Source organism: Natator depressus, chromosome 5 (genome assembly GCF_965152275.1).
Source record: "Natator depressus isolate rNatDep1 chromosome 5, rNatDep2.hap1, whole genome shotgun sequence".
Taxonomy (NCBI): domain Eukaryota; kingdom Metazoa; phylum Chordata; order Testudines; family Cheloniidae; genus Natator; species Natator depressus.
Window position 1 is genome coordinate 2564660 of NC_134238.1, and position 20559 is coordinate 2585218.

General features: G+C 60.7%; 1 protein-coding gene across 1 annotated transcript; it reads right to left on the reverse strand.

Moving 5' to 3' along the window:
• Positions 1-3372: 3372 nt before the first annotated feature.
• On the reverse strand, positions 3373-11553 carry LOC141987916 (uncharacterized). The gene is made up of 6 exons (XM_074953753.1): positions 11333-11553; positions 9865-10044; positions 8656-8943; positions 7511-7637; positions 5992-6414; positions 3373-4229 (listed from the first exon to the last, which is right to left on the reverse strand). The coding sequence occupies exons 1-6, from the start codon at positions 11456-11458 to the stop codon at positions 3373-3375; spliced, it is 2001 nt and encodes a 666-aa protein (XP_074809854.1). The 5' UTR covers positions 11459-11553.
• Positions 11554-20559: the final 9006 nt, after the last annotated feature.

Consider the following 20559-nt stretch of genomic DNA (forward strand, 5'->3'; position numbering starts at 1 on the left):
GGCAGCCTCCGGGAGCACCCAGCCAGCCCTTCCTCAGAGCAAGGGGTGCTGCCTGGGCCATGGCAGGCAATGGGGCTGCTGGGAGCAGATGCTGCCATAGCTGGGGGGCTCTGGTCCCCCAGCTGCCTCTGCTGCCGTCTCCCCCTCTGACGGGCAGTCAGCGGGCGGAGCCGGAGCCGGAGCAGGAGCAGGAGCTGGCAGTCGAGGAGGAAGAGCAGAACCACACAGGGGATGAGCAGGGCGATGAGCAAGCAGAGTATGGGCTGCAGGGCCCCCAGGGGCACAACAAACCCTTCCTGCCCTGGGCTGGGAGCAGCCCCTCCAGGGGCCAGCCTGCTGCAGGCCTGATTAAATCTGGCCAGGGCGGTGCAGGGGAGCAAATGACTGTGAGCTGGGAGGGGCTGGGAGTGGAGCCAGCTGCGCACGAGGGGCTGAGCACCTGCCCCTGGGGAGAGGGCAGCGGGCTGAGGACTGCAGCTGCCTGCATTTTGTCAGCCCCAGGGAAGCAGGGACAGGCACCTGTATGTGTGGAGCGGCTCCTAAGTTAGGTTCCCCCCTGCAGGGGTGAGCAGAGAGCAAAGTATCATCAACCCCCCCCGGCGGCTGAGATCCCGGCCCCGTGGGGAGCCCTGGGGAAGGGGGACGCCCCGTCCCAAGTGGCTGTACCACGGGAAGGTGAGCGCTCACAGAGTTCGGTAGGGGAGAAAGGCGCCATGCTTAACCCTGGCTGCTCCCAGGGCACACACAGGTCTGCCCTGCTCGCTGCCTGGAGCCCCGCTGCAGGCAGCTCCGCTCTGGCCTGAAAGTACCTTCAGTTCTTAAAGAGCTGGCCAGAGCCATCCCACTGCTTGGCTAGAGCTTCCCAGGGCATCCCGGGCCCCTGCGTGTGTGTGAGACAGAGGGGCAACAGGCTGGGCTGCAGAGCAACTGTGGGTTACTCCCGCCAGCATAAGAACGGCCACACTGGGTCAGACCAATGGTCCATCCAGCCCAGGATCCTGTCTGCCGACCGTGGCACGTGCTAGATGCTTCAGAGGAAATGAACAGAACAGGGCAATTATCTAGTGATCCATCCCCTGTTGCTCATTCCCAACTTCTGGCTGTCAGAGCATCCCTGACCATCTTGGCTAATAGCCACTGATGGACCTGTCCGCCATGAACTTATCTATTTCTTTTATTAACCCAGTTATACTTTTGCCCTTCACAACATCCCCTGGCAAGGAGTTCCACAGGTTGACTGTGCGTTGTGTGAAGAGATACTTCCTTTTGTTTGTTTTAAACCTGCAGCCTGTTAATTTCATTGGGTGACCCCGGTTCTTCTCTTAGGTGAAGGGGTAATTAACACTTCCCTAGTCACTTTCTCCATACTAGTCATAGACCTCTATCATATCCCCTTAGTCGTCTCTTTTCCAAGCTGTACAGTCCCAGTCTTATTAATCCCTTTTCATACAGAAGCTGTTCCATACTCCAATTTTTCTATATATCATTTTTGAGATGGGGCAACCAGACCTCTACCCAGTATTCCAGATGTGGGTGTACCATGAATTAATTTAGTGGCAACATGATATTTTCTGTCTTACTATCTAGCACTTCCCTAATTGTTCCCAACATTCTGTTTGCTTTTCTGACGGTCGCTGCACATTGAGTGGATGTTTTCAGAGAACTAGCCACAGTGACTCCAAGACCTTTCTTGAGTGGTAACAGCTTATTTAGACCCTGTCATTTTCTATGTAGAGTTGGGATTTTTCCAATGCACATTACTTTGCATTTATCAACACTGAATTTCATCTGCCATTGTGTTTTCCAGTCACCCAGTTTTGTGAGGTCCCTTTGTAACTCCTCAAAGTCAGCTTTGGACTTGACTATCGTGAGTAACTTTGTATCATCTGCAGCCTATGCCAGTTGGCTGTTTACCCCCTTTTCCAGATCATTGATGAATATGTGAACAGCTCTGGTCCCTGTACAGAGCCCTGGGGATCTGTCCCCTTGCCTGTGAACAAATGATGGATAGACTGGGATCCTGCTCCAGGGCAGGCCAGCCCTCCCTGGCGGGCACAGGAAGAGCTGGTGTTCAAAAAGTTAAAGCACCCAGTTCTCCCCGGGCAAAGCATGGAGGGATTTGCACTCACCCCCCCCAAATGACTCCTTCCGCCCCTGGGAATAGCCCAAGGGGTGGTGAAAGGTGCCACTGGGCTGAGCTCATTGCTCATCTCATTAGGCACCAACCTAGCAGTAGGGCCAGCAAAACCGTAGTGTAACTGAGGAGGAAACTGAGGCACATCCCCTTTGTGCAGCAGGCTGTTTAGTGAGATGCCACTCTGGCACTAGGTGTCTGCCATTAGGCACTCAGCTCTCCCAGGGGCAGCCAAGGTGGCAGAGCAGAGCGCCTGGCATGGGGAGGGCTCCGCCAAGACCCTTGCAGGGAGGCTTGTAGTTGTTCTCCTTAGTACGTAGCCCCTGGGTGCACAGACACAGCCATGCCCTGCACCCTGCCCCAGTGCCAAGAACAGGACCCAGGAGTTCTGACTCCCAGCCAAGAGGCACCCCAGCTCTCAGCTGGCTGAACCCCCTTTGTTCCAGCAGAGGAGGGTGGCAGAGAGCTGGGGGCAGCTGGACCGTGCTGCATTGGAAAGGCCTGACTGTGAGAGGGGCTGGTCTCCACAGGTGGGTGCTCAGCACTTCCGAGTCCAGCCCTAAGGGACACCCTCGCCATTACCACGTGCAGTAACAGCTAGAGGCCCCCCTCAGGAATCCAGCCCCCATCAGTGACCACCCAGCCCCTGCCCCACAGCACTTACCCTCCATCTCAGCTTTTGGCACTCGGCGGCCAAGAGGGCATCCAAACCCTTCCTCTCTGCCCCGAGTGCCAATGGTTGGTGGCCGTGCTGGAGGCCTGGCCCAGGTGATGGTCCCTATCGTGGCTAGGGCTGAGCAAGCCCCTATTTGCCTTGCGGTGTCTGTCAGGGTATAGAGGCCGGGGGCAGAAAACCCCAGAGCAAGGACTGCAGGGAAACACTTTATTACCATTTACCAACACAAAGCACGGGGGAAGCCACCAACCTGCAGGCCGAAGCCAGTTTCACCAGCACAGAGTAGCCACAGAGCCCCCTCCACGCTGAGGGAGTACCCCCCCCACCCCCAAAACACACACACACTAGGCACAGAGCCAGCTCCAAGAGCCCCTTCCCCCCACAAAAGCCTCCAGGGCCAGGGGCACTGCTGCACCTAAAGCCCAGCGGTCCTGAGCAGGGCCAGGGGCCAGATTGGCAGTGAGCAGGGCTGGAGGGATGCAAAGCACAGCCCCTGGCTGCCTGTGGTGGGCAATGCCCTGGAACAGGGCTGGATTACAGCCTGCGAGCCAGCCCCTGAGCATCAGGCCAGTGCAGTGGTAGCGAGGGACCAGCGGAGTGCCTGCAGCAAGGGGCGGCTGTCAAGAAGGGCTGGGGGGGAGGCAGGCCTGGGCTGGGGCAGCAGGGGAGACCGGGCCAGCTGGCAGGGCCGTGGAGGGGACGGATACTGGAGAGGCAAGGCCAGGGGCTGCTGCAGCGGCGCGGGTGGCTGGGACAGGACTGGGAGCAGCCATGTGTACTCAGGATGTGTACTCAGGGCTTGTTGGCGCTGCTCTGGCTGGGGGCGCAACTGCGGAGATGGGGCCTGCCAGTGCTGCCTTGGCCAGGCTGGGAGCAGGGCCAAGGGGGTGGACTGGTGGTGCAGCAGAGGGGCCTGTGGCCAATGGGTGGGGGAGGACGGGAGCTGCAGTGGAGGGGTGTGCCAGGGCTGCAGGGGCAGGGATGGGAGCTGCGGGTGAGACACTGGTTCAGTGGGGCACCAGGGAGGTGGGGCCTGTGGGCAATGCAGTGAAAGCACCTGCTGGGGCCACGCTGGCTGGGACAGGGGCAGGAGGGGTGGGGCTGGCTGGTGGTGGGAGGGTGGCGTGGGTGGGATGGAAGCGAGCGGACATGGAGTCTCCAGGATCTGCTTTTGCCAGTTGAGTGCAGGATCAAGGTAACTGCCTGGCCCGTCACTCCCCTGGGGTGGTGCCAGCGGCTGCATTCCAGCGTGAAGGGCTTCCCCTCGCGGCTTCTTCAGCCGCCGCAGGAGGGGGTGCTCCGGGTCCTTCCTCTTCAGGCCGGCTGACGTGGTACCATCGGGGGAGGCTGGGAGGGTGGGGGGCGCCTCTAAGCAGGGCACTGGGGTGCTGCTCATTCTCACGGGGTCACCCTCCAGGCCTGCGGATGAGAAGCAGAGGCCGGAGTGAGGATCCAGAGCAGGACCTAGCGATCTACGCTGGAAAGCAAGTGCCGCGCGGGCACAGGCTGGCTGCATTATGACAACACATGCAGGTCCCAGGCAGGGGCAGGCCCCACCAAGCCGGGTGCCCCCTGGGAACACAGCCCCTGTCCCACAGGGTTCACAGCTTCACCCATGGTGAGGGCAGCTAGACTGGTGGGAAGCCCCTACCCCCAGCCTACAGCCCTATCTCGCTCGTCTTCATGGAAGGGGCTCGGCCTTGCCGTGGGAAGTAGTCGGAGAGCGTCAGGGCTGTGGAGACAATGCCCCACATCTGGGGAAAGGTGGATTTAGGGAGACTTGTCCAGCCCCAGCTCATCCTGCCGGCGACGGGAGGGCAGGAGCCACGTGACACTGGCTGGTTTTCCTGCTGCCGGGATAGCTCTATACACAGAGGCCTGGTGTGCCTGGCGACCTCCTAGCACTTGCTTGGAGTCAGGATGCTGCAGCCTGATGCCCCATGCCAGCGGGAACTGCCCGTTACTGCCAATGGCCAGTGGGCCAATCTCTGGCCCGCAGGAGACTCCAGTCGCCAGGAGACAAGAGCAGGGGCCCATGCTTTGCCATGGCTATTGCATCTTGGGACCTGGGTGAGGGGAGTCACCTGAGTAACTCTCTGCTCTGTGGAGGGTTTAAAGCCCTATGGAAATATGAGGGAGATCTCCCCACCTGAGGGAGGCCAGGCCTGGCTCTGCAGCAGGGCAGGATCCTCTGGCTGGGCACTCAGGCCAGTGCTGGCAGAAGGGGCCCTAGCACTCAGGTGCATCTGTTTTTGGACACCTGAGAAGTCAGATCCCTGGGGTCTTGAGCTGGGCAGCTGAAGCCAGTGGCCATTTTTGGATGGCACTGGCCTGAGTGGCCCGACAGTCACAGGCAGAGGTAGGAGCAGGAGCTCAGCCTGCTGTGTCCAGTCCCTTGCTGGGACAAGGCCCCCTGCCCTTCTACAGCCACCTGGCGAAGCCCCAGTTAAGTCAGGGGCCTCCCTCCCAGCTGTCTGCTTTGGCCAGTGCCCCATTAAAAGCCAGGGCCAGACTGGAGGTGGGGTTTCCAGGTGCAATTCCCCGTGCTGATTTTGCTGGGGTGTCCTGCCCCTCGGAGCAGCCAGTCTCGCAGGTGAGATTTGATGGGGCACCTGAGCAGACAGTCACAAGAACTGCCTCAGAGCAAGGGCTGGGCCTGGCTTCCCCTGCTACTCCACAGGGGCCCCGGCACGGCCAGCTGCAGGGCCCACTTGCTGAGATCTTCGCCTCGGGCTGGCTTGGGAAGATGTTGGGAGCCTGGTGTCAGTCAGTGCTCGTGGGACTGTCTGGGCTTGGGATGTACATGGCCAGAAACGACTGAAGAGAACACCAGGCAGCCACCCTGCCCCAACCAGCCCACCCAGTGCCAGCCATCTGTCCACCCATCCCTCCACATATTTATGTCCTGGCATTAAGGGCTTGTCTCCATTGAGAAATTAATACAGATTAAGGGTGGGTGCAAATTTAAAGCAGAATAGCTATTCTGGATTAGCTTCTCATGTGGGCACTCTTATCCTGAATTGAGTGCTTTATTCCAAGTTTGGCTTTGGAAGTGGATTAAGCTAACTTGTGATAAAGCACTCAATTCGGAATAAGAGCGTCCACACAGGCAGCTAATCCAGAATAGCTCCCCGTGTAGACAAGCCCGAGGGCACTTAATGGAGATCAAACAGTACAGCACCTGCTAGAAACATCTCCTGGTCTTCTGCTTCCCCACCGTCAGACTCCTCTTCCGTGAGAGAGCCGGCGCTGTCCAGGTCCGTCGAGCCGGCGCTGTCCAGGTCCGTCGAGCCGGCGCTGCACTCGCAGCATGGGGAGTGGCTGGGGTGCTCCAAGTCATACATCAGCTTGGTGACCTGGCTCCCAAGGATGGCATGCAGCTCCGGATAGAACGGGCAGCGGCCCCGCCCCGCCCCGATCTGGCGGTTGAAGTACTGCTTCATCATGGCATTGGCCTTCATGCGGCACTGCTGGGGCGATCGCCTGACTCCCGCTCCCATGAGCTCCAGGGACATCTCCCGGGCCAGCGGCACGCCGTGCGCCACCCGGCCTGCTATGCCCTTCCAGACCGAGAGCAGGCTCCTCATCTCCGCCTCCGACCACACTGGGCCCGCGCCGTTTCGGGAAGCAGAGAGGGGGAGAGGTCAGTAACAAGCAGGTGGCACAGCCAGGTGTGTTAGCGCTGCTGGCCCAGCCCCCCAGCGCCACCCATGGCCAGAACCAGCGGCCACCTAGGAAGGCGCAATTCCTCCCCAGCCCCGTCTGTTAGCGGTTGGCTGTGCTCCGACACAGACGGAGTCACCTGGACACTCTCACTGGGCCTTGTGGCGGAGAGTTCCCCAGGTGAGGTGTGCAGCTGCTGACGATCTGCCTGCTCCCTGCCCCAGGTGGGTTCTGTAACACTTTGGTCTAGCTCTGGTTGGGCTTAGAGTGCAGAAGCTGGCCTGGGATAGACAGGTCAGACTCGATGATCCCTGCCTTAACCTGTAGGACTGTCTCCTCTCAGGACAGCCTCAGGCTCTCCTAGCCTCCAATTCTCCTGGCCCAGCTGACCCCAGCCCCCTCCTTCTCTAGAGATGGAGAGAGCAGAACGGAGCAGGTGCCCCACTGACCCATGGGATGGCATTGCTAGAGTACCATATCTGCGAAGGACGGGGCTGTAGACTAGGGAGGGGCTCCCCGTTTGCACGAGCAGCCTCGCCCTGCGGGGTGGCCAGTGCCAGGGTACAGTGGATGGGGACAACAGGAGTGCAGGGGTGCACCCTCTAGGCGTCACCCGCTGCAGGCTGTCCTGGGAAGCAGGGGTTTGAGGTCCCAGGCCCTATATTCCGGCTACGCCCCAGGAGGAAGCAAAGCAGCCCTGCTGAGGCAGGGTCAGCACCAAGAACCCAGTCGTGCGTGGATGCTGGCTGAGCGGGGCCGTGCCAGGTCCTGAGCAAAGCTGACTACTCTCCTGGGGACAGAGAGGGCTCCAGGAGGGCCCTTTGCTGAGCCAGCTGAGGATGCCAGAAACTCACTCAATGGGGTATCCTGGCCTCTGGCACCCAGGGTGCTGGTCTGCAGCACACGGGGCTCCCTGCGTCAGGCACCTCTAGCCCCACGGGTGGCCGCGTCAGTCATTGTGGCCGAAGCAGGGTTTCCAGCACTGTGCTGGAGACCCTCCTCCCCCGGCCAGCCTAACGAGGCAAATTACCACCCACCTCCACATGTGTAGTCGGAGTCCCGCTGGGGCCACCTAGAGAGGATAGGATCCAGGACCTGCTGCAGGCTGGTGGCCATGGTACTGCCCCGCTTCCTAGTGCCTGCCCAGCCTTGGAACCAGGGCATCTGCAAGGGGCAGAATTTCCGAGTTACTGTCCAGGTAACGGAGGGCAGATCCCCTGCTCAAGGGGAGCCTCACCAAGTCAGTGATCTTGTCTCCTCTGCCTGGCTGGAATGGCTTAATGGCTGCAGGTGGAAGCTAGACCAATTTGGACTGGAACAAGGTGTACATTTTTGACAGTGAGGGTCGTTAACCATTGGAACCAAGGGTCGTGCTGGATTCTTCATCACTGACCAGTTTCAAATCAAGATTGGATGTTTTTTTTCTCATAACACAAGAGCCGGGGACAGCCCTGCGTTACGCAGCTGGCCTCTCCTGTGGTTTAATGGCCTCTGCGTGGCGAGGGAGAGGGGACAACATTACTGACTTCCTGTCTCGTCTGGCAGCCCCAGCAGTGGCCCAGGACCGCGCTGTGCCAGGTACAGCACAGACAGCCCCTGCCCCAGGGAGCTCAGCAGACACTGTGGAGGGTGACCAAGGAGAAGGGTGGCCAGCCAAGAGCCAGGCTCAGGAACCCGCTTTCCCCTGAGAGCCACAGGCCTTCTGTGGCTTGGAACAGCAGAGACGGGGCCCTGGACGGTGGGCTGGCCAGCAGAGCAGGGACAGCTGCCGACGCAGGGCCAGTTTAATGCTGAGGGCTGGAGGAGAAGGACAGGAGACAGCCCAGGTGTTATGGCCCTGCTCCCCAGGGGTACCCTGCTGCCTGGCACCCATTGATTTCAATACCTCCATGGGTCTGAGCCCGAGGCACCACCTCCCCTGCGTGCAGCTGTCCTGGGAACCACAGTACCAGCCCCCGCTTTCCCCAAAGCACCGGCTCTGGCCTGCAGGCAAAGAGACATGGCATCACGGGTGCCGGTCTGAGACAGCTGCTAGGATGGACAAACCAGTGGCCTAGCTAAGCCGTCCCCCTTCCCCTGCAGCCAATACCTCCCATTCCCATGGGATTGGGGGGGGGGGGGGGAAGCACACCTGGCCCAATGCCCTGCAGCCCTTCCCAGGGTGGCTAGGCCCCAGACTTACCCTGGAGCTGGGTTCCAGCAGGTTGTCCCCACGCAAGCCCGAGATGGGGAGAAAAGCCACAGTTGCTGGGTTCTTGCCCAGCTGGCAGAGGCAGGCACTCACTGCCTGGGTGATCTCCTGGTAGCGCTGGCGGCTGTAGGGAGGCTGCGTGGCATCCATCTTGTTCACACAGACGACGAGCTGCTTGGCCGGCAGGTTGCAGGCCAGGAGGACCAGCTGGTATGGGACAGCACAGCCGGCCTCATGCGGTCCCCCGGCCGCGGGCACCAGCAGCATGGCAGCGCCAGCCTGGGGGAGACGAGAGCTGGTTAATGCCTGGGTGTGACAGACACGATGCACACAAAGCCAGGGAACCACAGGCACGAGCGCTGGGGCCATGCCCCGGCTACGTAACCGCTGCCATCCAGGGCACAGAGCAGTCCACGCCCATCGGGGCCTGGCACCCGATCTCGTGCTGGGTGCGTGGCTCACGCCCACTGGGTCCGGGTGCTCTATCCAGCGCTGGGTGTGGCCACAGGGCAGGCGTAGAGATTCCAGTGCAGGGCAGGATGCAGATACCCTCTTTGGGGTGGGATGGGGGGCAGGGGGTTAGGGGCACAGTGACGGGGGGGGGCAAACCTCCTCTTCCCCCAGAGAAGAGGAAAGGGAGGAATGAGACAGGAGCAGGCAGCAGAGAAGCCAAGGGCAGACAGCCATGGCCTGACGATGCACCCTGCACATCAGCCCTGAATATTTAGTTACTGCTAGGGCCATGTGCCCTGTGACCCCCCCCCGGGGGAGAAATAAAGGGCAGCAGCAGAATTAACACGAGCCAAGAGAGGCTGGCCAGACAAAGGGCACCACAGCTGAGCCTGCCCGTTCAGCTATCCAAGGTACCCGGGTGGCCATGGCACGGCCCTGCCCAACGTGCCGATAACCAGCACATGGACATGGGTTAAAGCAGGTTAGTGGAAGGAAATCTTTAGAGCAAGATCCAGAGCTTTTGAGGCCAGAAGAGATGGTTAAATCTTCCCGTCCAGCCTCCTGCCGGAGACCCAGCCTTGACTCAGCCTCCAAGTGATGGAGAACCACACTCCTCGCCCCCGCAGCCCAGGGTGAGTTTCTACCCAGCGTCAGCATCTAGCCAGCGGATCCTGGGTTTTTCAGCAAGCTCCCCACCAACCAGGGCCCCAGCCATTCTGGTAATGCACCCCCCAGCCTGGCACTTACCTGAGCACTGCCTGGGAACCGGTTACTGGGCAGCCCCCCGGGCTCCAAAGAATCGACAATGACAACCTCGTACTTTGGGGTCTTGACATGCTGCAGGAGGTGACTGTGGGCTGCGCCCTGCTGCTGCTCTGTGCTCGGCCTGTCCAGCACCCGGGCATGCGTGGGGGGGCTCTTCCCGGTCTGCATGGGGAGGGACGCCGGTTACAGTTCTCGTACAAGCCAGCAACAGCCACCTATCTTTAGGCAAGGTACCCACAGAGCAACCAGCTGAGGCAAGCCTCAGCCTCCCTCCGTCCCCCTGCCCAGCATCCCCCCCCCGCATGCAGCAGACATGCCACCCAGGAGTCTATGGGAACGGGGGCCTTGCGAGTGTCCCAGAGACCAGGGCAGCAGCCCTTTGTCTGACACACCTGGCACAATCGTGAGGTTCTCTTAGCTATGGGACAGCGAGCTCACGCCGGGGCAGCCTGGCTGAGGAACGCACATGGGCCTGGGAGTCGGTGGTTCTAATCCTGCTTCTGCCACCAGCTGCTGCCCTTGGGAAAGGCCTTGGGCAGCGCTTACTTTGTAACAAAAGAGGTGCCAGGACTCAAGCAATTGTTTTACATTCATAACTGATGCAGCAAGCCGAGAGGTGCTTAAACACTAGTCTTGGGGCTGAATTCCCAGGGGTGGGCCCTGCTTCGGGGCATGCGATTTGAGACATATTAGGGCTCGATTCTCAAGTGTGGACTGCAGAGTCACGCCCCCAGGGGCTCAGCCAGGTCTGTGGCACCCAGAACTACTGATCTGCCCCGGAGGAGATGGGCTGGGGCTGCAGAGCACCGTGGAAGTGCTGAGGGGAAACACTGGGCTCCTGTGGCTATTCGCGGCTTTGCCGGCCGGGGGCTGGGCACGGTGCTCCAGCACCGGTGGTTCAGTTTTGTTACACTGGAAAGCGAAGCCCGGTGTCCCTGGAAACCTCCCTGGGTGACTGGGGAGCTGCTGGTCCAGTGGCACTGACACGGCTCTCGGGCTGAGACTAGCTGCTACCTTGGAAGGGCTGCAATTGTGTGTTAGACAAGGCCTTCGGAGAAGCTCGTCAGGCTCCAGTTCCCCTGGAGGTGAGGGCTGAGAAATCCTCACTAGGCAGGACTGTGTCCTCCAGCTGCCCCGAGAAGAGACCCCAGCCCCCCCGGGTCACTCCGAGCCCATCCGCTCTGCCAGCCGGGGGGGCCTGCGGAAACGCTTCTCTTTGAAGTGGAGACGGAGGCTGACTTTGCCTGTCCAGGCAGCAGTGAGGGGCCTAACCCCAGCCCCGCCGTTGGTGGGTCCCCTGTAGAACGGGGCTTGGCCGAGGGACCTCGTGGACAGTCTCATCGCAGAGCTTCCCCCCCATGCCGTCCAGCCCAGGCTCTGGTAGCGAGTGGTGGGGGACAGGGCTGAAGGGCACCCGTCTGCCCTGCAGACAGCCCCTAGCCCCGGTTACCTCTCTCTGGGGTTTCTCCAGACTCTTCCAGCTGTCACCCCCTTTGCGGAGCAGGTGTCTGGTCATGGTGGATTTCCCAGAGGCCTCTGGGCCGAGCACCAGGATCTGGAGCCAAGCCTGGCTCATGGGGCCACGGTGCAGCGACTGCTGGCGCAGGGGAAGCGAGGGAGAGTCAGGGGCTGTCTGCACCCAGGGAGCTCGGGGGGCGAGCCGCCAGCGGAGAGACCCTGTAAGCCAAGGATGGGCTCAGCCTCTCTGGGCAAGGCCTGGATTACACCGGGGCAGGGCAGCGACGCATGAGCTGGGCCAGCGACACACAGGGGCTGGCTGCTCGGAGACCTGCAGGTGCTGGGGCTAAGGCCATCAGAGAGGTACCAGGGGGTCACATGCCGCAGGGCTCGCGGTGTACGCCGGGGTGCCATGCATCACCCCGTTCCTCCCAGGAGCCCCCCTCCCAGCCCCCTATTATTTCAGGGACTCCCCACTACTCCCCCGACAGGGGGTCAGTGTGCCCCCCATTTCCCTCCCTCCCATACCAGGCTCATGCCAGCAGCTGTCTGCACCCCTATTATCAGTCCCCCCCAGACCCAGGATTCTGTGTGCACCCCCATTCTCACCTTTCTGGGTCCCCCAAACTCACCTCACAGCCCCCTTTCCCCCCATACCAGCCTCTCCCAGCCAGGGTAGGGTGTGCACAGGGCATTCCCCCACCCTGGGGAGAGAAGCAGTACTCTGCTGGGAGGATGGGCCCGCTATTGTTATCCTGAGAGGTGCTAATGGGTGCCATCAGCCAGTCTGAGCTACAGACAATGGCCCAGGCAGCTAAAGGTCTTGTTGGCTCAACAAATGGCGGGGACTCTGTGTGCCCCCAGATCAGCAGGGCTCTGGCCACATTCCCTGACACTTCAGTATTGACTGGTTACAGCAAGTGACCAAATTGCAGCCCAGGGCAAGGTGCTCACAAGCACAGCCAATGAGCCCCAGTCCAGGCAGAGAACCACCCCTAAACCCGCTCGCTCCAACCCCCTGCCCCTCACTGGGGAGATGCTGGGAGAACAGAAGCCCACTCACCCCTCAGAAGAATCACCCCAGCCAATACAGACTGGGGCCAGAGGACCAGCCAGGGCTACCCAGCTGGGGGCAGGGAATCCAGGCTGATCTCCCCCATCCCATCCCACTGGCATCTCCCCCACAACCTCAGTCCAGCCTAGTCAGTGTTACACTCTCATGGAGCCACTGACCGGCGCCCCCCCAAGACATACTCAGCGCCTTGTGGGCCTGGAGCCGTCATGGGTCCAACCCCTTGTGTGGAGCCACCATCAGGCACCCCTACAAGGGCTGCTTCCCCTTCCCCCTCCAGGGGAGCTTTTAAACCAGTCGGGGAGCGGGGAGCACCAGCCCTGCATTTCAGACCAGGCCTGGCTCCCAGGGCCCCCCACCCAGCCAGCTGCCCTTACCTCTGTCCCAGCACTGACTCCAGACACAGCTACCTACAGCCTGCCCCACCCTGCCCTCCACCTGGCTCTTTAAAGAGTCTGGCTCCCAAGGGACTCCGCCCACAGAGTTAGCCACACCCACACCAGTGTAGCAGAGCCCTAGATGGCCAAAGCATTGCCCCATCCATGCCCCCTGCCTGGGCAGCGGGGCCAGGGGGTGTCAGGATGCCAGGTGCTCACATGGAGTATCCCCTTTACACCAGCCCCCCTTCCCAGGGCCCCTCGCTCCTGTGCTCCCCATGTGTCCCTGGCCCGCCCGGCTCACCCCATGCCCAGCAGGATTCCGAGCTGAGGGACAGCGGGACTCATGGGGGTGTGGTTCCCTGGCACCCTGAGACTGGCCAGCCCCCTTGCTGAGCCAGGGGCTCCCGAGGCTTTCAGATGGGTTTTAAGCCTTTACTCTCAGGCCTTCTCTGTGTGGGAAAGTGGCACCAGTTTGACCGATGGAGTGAAAGTGGAGCAAACCCCATGTGGACGCTCTGATCTGGGTTTCAGAGGGGTTGGGACAGACTAGTTCCAACCAGTTCCTAATCGATTTCAGCTAGACATCCTGGAGAGGCAGGGACAGCTGCACCGGGCTTCTTCTTCCCCCCAGGATGGGTTGCTGAGCCCCACCCCCTCAGGAGCAGCAGGGCTCCCCAGTTCTTCCTCCCAGGAGCTGGACTGTCGCTGCTGGGGTGGGGCTGCTAGGGGCTCCCAGAGCAGTCGGGCTTGGTGTTATCACTCCATTGAGATTCACTGGGCGCTCCTCCCTGCTCGGGCTGTCTGCAGAGTTGAGCAGCGTCACTGCGTCAGTCACTTGGGGCAGCTCCCCCTCTCACAGCAATGAGCTCAGGCTCTCTGCAGACTCAGGCAGTGTTGTTGCATTGGTCACTCAGGGCAGCTCCCCCCTCTCAGGGCGATGGGCTCAGGCTCTCTGCAGACTCAGGCAGTATCGCTGTGTTGGTCACACTCAGGTCAGCTGCCCTGTCTCACAGCAATGGGCTCAGGCTCTCTGCAGACTCAGTGGCCCTGCTGTGTCAGTTGTACTCAGGGAAGCTCTCCCCTCTCACTGCAATGGGCTCAGTCTCTCTGCAGACTCAGGGAGTGTTGCTGTGTTGGTTACACTTGGAGCAATTTCCCTCTCCCACAGTGATGGGCTCAGACTGTCTGCAGACTCACGCAGCACCCCTGTGTCAGTTCCCCCCTCTCAGGGGAATGTACTCAGGCTCCCTGCAGACTCATGAAGCATTGCTGTGTCGATTATGCTCAGGTTAGCTCCCCCCTCATAGCAGTGGGCTCAGGCTCTCTGCAGACTCTGGCAGTGTCACTGTGTCAGTTACATTTGGAGCAGCGTCCCCTCTCAGGGCGATGGGCTCAGGCTCTCTGCAGACTCGGGCCGTGTCTCTGCATCAGTTACACTCGGGGCGGTGCCCCCCTCTGAGGGCGATGGGCTCGGGGTCTCTGCAGACTCAGGCAGTGTCTCTGTGTCAGTTACACTGGGGGCGGTGCCCCCCTCTCAGGGCGATGGGCTCAGGCTCCCTGCAGACTCGGGCCGTGTCTCTGTGTCAGTTACACTCGGGGTGGCGCCCCCCTCTCAGGGCAATGGGCTCAGGCTCCCTGCAGACTCAGGCGGACGCGGGCTGTGTGGGCCATGCTTGGGCCCTTTTTCAAGGTTTTCCTCACACCCCCAAGGGCTAGAAACGCACTTACTAAAATAGAGGCTAAGCCTCTGTGTTAACCTTGTGACTTCAGCAGCCAGGCCCTGGGTACAGGCCTAGAGCGCCCAGGCCTTAACCCCTCCCAGAGCACGGTAGCGTCGCTGCTCAGAGGGGGCATGGGTGGACGGACGTGTCAGGCCAGCCTCACCCCGGGGATAAGCCCTGGCTACACCAAGGAGCTGGGCCCTGGGGCATTTCCCCGCTCTGCTCCCGTGAGAGGTGATTGCGGCTTTCAAACCATCCCTTTCCTTGCATCCGCCACCAGAGGGCAGCCGAACCCCGGGGGAAACCCTGGGGATGGGCCTCTGAGAGCTGGAGCTGACTAGCTTAGCCTTCCCCTCGCCCCGATCTCACCCCTATGGGGCATGGGACCGTACCCAGCTAACAGGGCTCTCACGGGGCAGGAGGATGGCAGGGGGCAGCCGGCAGCTCCACAGATCCAAAGGGCACAGATGACCTGGAATGCCATAGGAGACGTTTCCTGCCTGCCAGGAGCATCCTGGCGGGTGGTGAAGCCCTTTATCTGGAGGGTCTTTACCCCCCAAAGCCCGTGACATGCTCCAGCCTACAAACAGTGTAGAACAGCTGCAATAGCTAGATGGGGCGGGGGGGGGGGGAGTGTCCATGCTTGTGAGCGCGGCTAATGCAGAGGGATCTGGTGCAGCCGGGTCGTCGTCGGGAGGATGCTGCTCACCGTAGTTGGACCGGGGCCGTGACCCTCAGCACAGGGATGCTGCCTGAGTCTGCAGTGAGCACGGGGTGCAGATATGAGCTGTGTGCAGACAGATGGGGGGCCATAGCTGGTGCTTTTCACAGCAGCTCTTGCCTCAGTGAGTTCTATGATTGCAGACAGCTGGGACAGATGGGATAACTGGCTCTGTGGATGAGGGGAAAGCAGGAGACGTGTTATTCCTTAACTTTAGCAAAGCTTTTGATACAGTCTCTCACAGTATTCTTGACAGCAAGTTAAAGAAGTATGGGCTGGATGAATGGACGATAAGGTGGATAGAAAGTTGGCTAGATCAATGGGTAGTGATCAAGGGCTCCATGTCTAGTTGGCAGCCGGTATCAAGTGGAGTGCCCCAAGGGTCGGTCCTGGGGCCGGTTTTGTTCAATATCTTCATAAATGATCTGGAAGATGGTGTGGATTGCACCCTCAGCAAGTTTGCAGATGACACTAAACTGGGAGGAGAGGTAGATACGCTGGAGGGGAGGGATAGGATACAGAGGGCTCTAGACAAATTGGAGGATTGGGCCAAAAGAAACCTGATGAGGTTCAACAAGGACAAGTGCAGAGTCCTGCACGTAGGACGGAAGAATCCCATGCACCGCTACAGACTAGGGACCGAATGGCTCGTCAGCAGTTCTGCAGAAAAGGACCTAGGGGTTACAGTGGACGAGAAGCTAGATATGAGTCAACAGTGTGCCCTTGTTGCCAAGAAGGCCAATGTCATTTTGGGATGTATAAGTAGGGGCATTGCCAGCAGATCGAGGGACGTGATCGTTCCCCTCTATTTGACACTGGTGAGGCCTCATCTGGAGTACTGTGTCCAGTATTGGACCCCACACTACAAGAAGGATGTGGAAAAATTGGAAAGAGTCCAGTGGAGGGCAACAAAAATGATTAGGGGACTGGAACACATGACTTATGAGGAGAGGCTGAGGGAACTGGGATTGTTTAGTCTTCAGAAGAGAAGAATGAGGGGGGATTTGATAGCTGCTTTCAACTACCTGAAAGGGGGTTCCAAAGAGGATGGCTCTAGACTGTTCTCAGTGGTAGCAGATGACAGAACAAGGAGTAATGGTCTCAAGTTGCAGTGGGGGAGGTTTAGGTTGGATATTAGGAAACACTATTTCACTAGGAGGGTGGTGAAGTGCTGGAATGGGTTCCCTAGGGAGGTGGTGGAATCTCCTTCCTTAGAAGTTTTTAAGGTCCGGCTTGACAAAGCCCTGGCTGGGATGATTTAGTTGGGGATTGGTCCTGCTTTGAGCAGGGGGTTGGACTAGATGACCTCCTGAGGTCCCTTCCAACCCTGATCTTCTATGATTCTATGATCACAGAATGGCCCACTGCGTCCTGCCTGCCCCTCCCAGGCGCCTGCCCCAGGATAGCTCCCCCGTCTGCAAAGCGTTGTCAGTTTTCAGTGCCCCAAGGGCAGGGCTCCCTCCCCTTCCTGGGGGCAGAGGGTCCCGATCCTCAGCCCTCCTGATCTCACCTCCTGCCATTCAGCCTGGATGGCCCAGGAGCCCAGGGGTCATTTCCCTGCGCTGCAACAGAGTCCCTGTGTGACATTGGGGAAATCACCTAGGACATGTCCCTGTGGCTGGTCCATGCCGGCTGACTCGGGCTCCCAGGGCGCAGGCTAAGGGGCTGTATAAGTACAGTGCAGACATCTGGGCTCAGGCTGGAGCCTGGGTTGTAGGGCTGTGGGAGGCTCCCAGAGCCCAGGCGCCATCCTGAAGCCGGAAGTCTACACGGCCATGACCCAGACCCCGTCAGCTGGCACAGGTCTGCCATGGGTTTTAGCTGCGGTGTAGACATACCCTGAGGGTGCGTCTACACCACAGCCTGAGCCCTGGCTCTAAGTCAGGTTTGAGCCCAAGCCGCCTTCCGTCTGCACACAAAGCAGTCTGGTGCGGGTCAGCAAGCACTATGGCCCCGGATCCCTGCTGGGGCAGGGGGCAGAGCCCAAGTCAGACAGGCTGCGCCGTGCGGAGCGGACGCAGACCCAGACAGTGTGGACGCTCGAGCATGGGCTCGGAAACACTGAGTCCATACGCCTGGCTTGCACAGACCCGGTTTACAATGCCGTGTGGACGTACCCATAGCCTCTGTGGGGCTCAGCGCCCATCTGTACAGGGGGAGAAAGGCGCTGGAGAGACGCTCAGCCAGCCAAGGGGGCTGGATAAATACCCTGGGTAGATTCTGCTCTGTTTCCTCCCATCCCTTCCTGCTTGGCACCCAGGTATGTGCAGTTACCCTGCCCCGTGGGCAGCTGAGGGCTCAGTAAAATCTGGTGCCCAAGGAACTGGAGAGGTGAGTGGCCTGTGAGCTCCCTGGCTGAGGGGCTGGAGGCATTCGCTCTCACACTGGAGACCACATGGGAGCCACCCGCAGCGAGGCCAGAGCCGGGCTTTAGGGGCCACGCTGTGTCCCAGGGAACTAGGGTGACCAGACAGCAAATGTGAAAAATCGGGACAGGGGTGGGGGATAATAGGAGCCTATATTAGAAAAAGACCCAAAATTCGGGACTGTCCCTATAAAATCGGGACACCTGGTCGCCCTACAGGGAACAGAGCTCGCCAGGCAGCTGATGGGCAGGAGTCTGGGTTCCAGCAGCCGGAGAAGGGCACCATGTCAAAGGCAGTGCCAGCCCTTCGCCCCCACCCATGTGCCCCACTTTGTGCTTCTGGCTGGGCCCCGTTGGCCAGGCTGCCCCGCCCCAGTGACTGTCCTCTCTGTGGGCAGATCCCATCTGAAAACCCACTCCCCCCTGCCCCGCAGCACTCCTCCCGGCTGGGGCAGGGGGGTGAAGCCCGGGGCGGAGCTGCATGGTGGTCTGGGGGACTGGGACAGAGCCAGCCCCGTGCACAGTGCCAGGTTTACACTGGCGCCATGGAGCCAGGCCCATGCTCAGAAGGGGCCCCGGCCTGCTCCGCTTGCCCTGCACCCCAAGACCCCGCTGGCTCCCCCTGCCCACCACTTGCTCCTCTCGGCCTGCCCGCTGGCCAGCTGAGGGCTCCTCTCCGTCCCCGTCCCCATCCCCACCCCCCTGCACCTCTCTGCCCCCTGGCCGGACCCCAGGGCACCTCCGGCTCCGGGTAGTCTCTGCTTCCCACTGCCTGTGGGGCCCCACCTGTCTCCCCGGCGCTGAGCTGCCTGGGACTGGGGCAGAAGCCTGGCCAGTCTGAGGTCCCAGCCAGTGGGGCGGACGACAGTGTGGGGGAGAGGGGGCTTGGCTGGGCCTCTCCAGGCAAGTGGGTCCTTAGGGAGCCCAGATGGGGCAGGCCCTGGCCTGACTGATTGTGCTACTCCCAAGGGGCTGGAGCGATTCCCGGCCCCGGGACCAATCCTGGCTGCGCTGCCGGCTCAGCCCGGCAGGGTCACCTCCCAGCAGGGCTGGGGAGTGCGGCCGGGAGGCAGAGTGTGGGGGAGAGGGTGTCACGGAGTCCCCGGGCGATGCTCTGGACCTGCTCCCTACGAAGCCAGGCAGGACTCTGGGGAAGTCTCCTCTCTGTGAGCAGCCTGTCTGCAGGACACACAGCTCACCCAGCTTCCCCCTTCCTGGGTCTGACCTCGGAGCATTCAGCCTCCTCTGCCCCTCCCTGCGCTTCCCACAGCGAGTCCACCCAGGTGGGCTCCTGGGGAAGCCAGAGGGTCCTGCCCCCCAACTCCGCAGTCAGACGGGACTCTCAGCCAGCCAGTAAAACAGAGGTTTATTAGACGAAAGGAACATGGTCTAACACAGAGCTTGTAGGTGCAGAGAACAGGACCCCTCAGCCGGGTCCATTTGGGGGGGCAGTGAGCCGGACAACCACGTCTGCACTTCACTCCATGTCCCAGCCAGCCCCAAACTGAAACTCTCTCCAGCCCCTCCTCCTCTGGGCTTTGTCCCTTTCCCGGGCCAGGAGGGCATCTGATTCCATTGTTCTCCAACCCTTTAGCTCTCACCTTGCAGGGGGGAAGGGCCCAGGTCATCAGTTCTCAGGAAACAGGGTGTCGGCCATTCTCTGTGTCCAGACCCCTGCACACACCTGCCCTCTAGGGCTCTGCAATGATCATACACCCTTACCCCACCCCCTAGATACTTAAGAACTGAATAGGGGAAACTGAGGCACCCCCACACTATTCAGAGGAAACATTAAGAACAGTCCTGCTTCATCACAGGGGGTCTCTTAGGGACCTGGGGGGCGGGTGCTGGGCTGTGAGGGGGCGGGGAAGATGTGTGTGTTGGGGCACTAGGGAGTGGGGGTTCTGCAGGAGGTGCTGGGCACTTGTGGTGGGGCTGTGGGCAGGGGGGCGCTGGGCAGGGCTGGTGTTGTGCAGGGTGCTGTGCACTTGTGGAGGGGTCTGAGGTGGGCGCTGGGCATAGTGGGTCCGGGGGACTCTAGCCATAGGGAGTCGGAGGGGGCTGTGTGGCGTGGCATGGGCCAGCCCCCCGAGGGGAAGGGGCATGCTGGCAGCACAGGGCTGGGTGGGCCACTGGGCATATGGCAACTGCCGGTTTGTAAACAGTGCCCTCGCACTGGGCTGGGAGGAGCGGGGCTGCCCCTGCCATGCCATGCCCCATTGGCCCTGGCTGGCTCCGCGCTCTGGGGACTGACCCCACCGTGCCAGGCTCCATTGCTCCCATGGGGGCCCACAAATATGTTTGGTGCCAGGCCCACAAAAGGTTAATCCAGCCCTGCCCGTGCAGCGCTGAGCACACGGACAGCGTTCGGTAAAGAATCCAGTGGGAGCCCCTCAGCTCCTGGCTCCCGCTCTTCCCTTTGGGGGGGGGGGTGTCACTGCACAAACACCCCCTCCCTTGACCCAGATTCCTGTGTTAAAGCGTGTTTGCCAGCAGCAGGAGAAACGCTTGGAGGGCAGAGCCTGCTCGCGTTGCTGAGCTCCCGGTGCACATGCAGAGGCAGCCGGGCCAAGCCTGCGTGAGCCTGCCTCCCCCTGGGCCAGGTCACAGCGCCACTCAGGTGGGGGGCTCTCTCAAACTGGGGCGGGGGAAACTGTCCCTTTGCCCTGCAGATGGGAAACGTTCACTTAAATGGGGACAGGGGTTTGGACCTCACAACAGGACAGTCCCGACACCTGGGACTGGAGGGGGACCTGAAATTGCAGCTGGTCAGCAGCATCTCTGTCCGGGGGGCAGGGGGGTTAGTGGTTATGTCAGGGAACCAGGACTCCTGGGTTCCATTTGCAGCCCCGTTGCTGATTGGCTGCATACCCTTGGGCAGATCATGTTCCCTCTCTACCTCCCCTGTATTGTCCCACTTGAAGGGGGCAGGAGTCTCTCATTCTTGTGCGCTGGCTGAG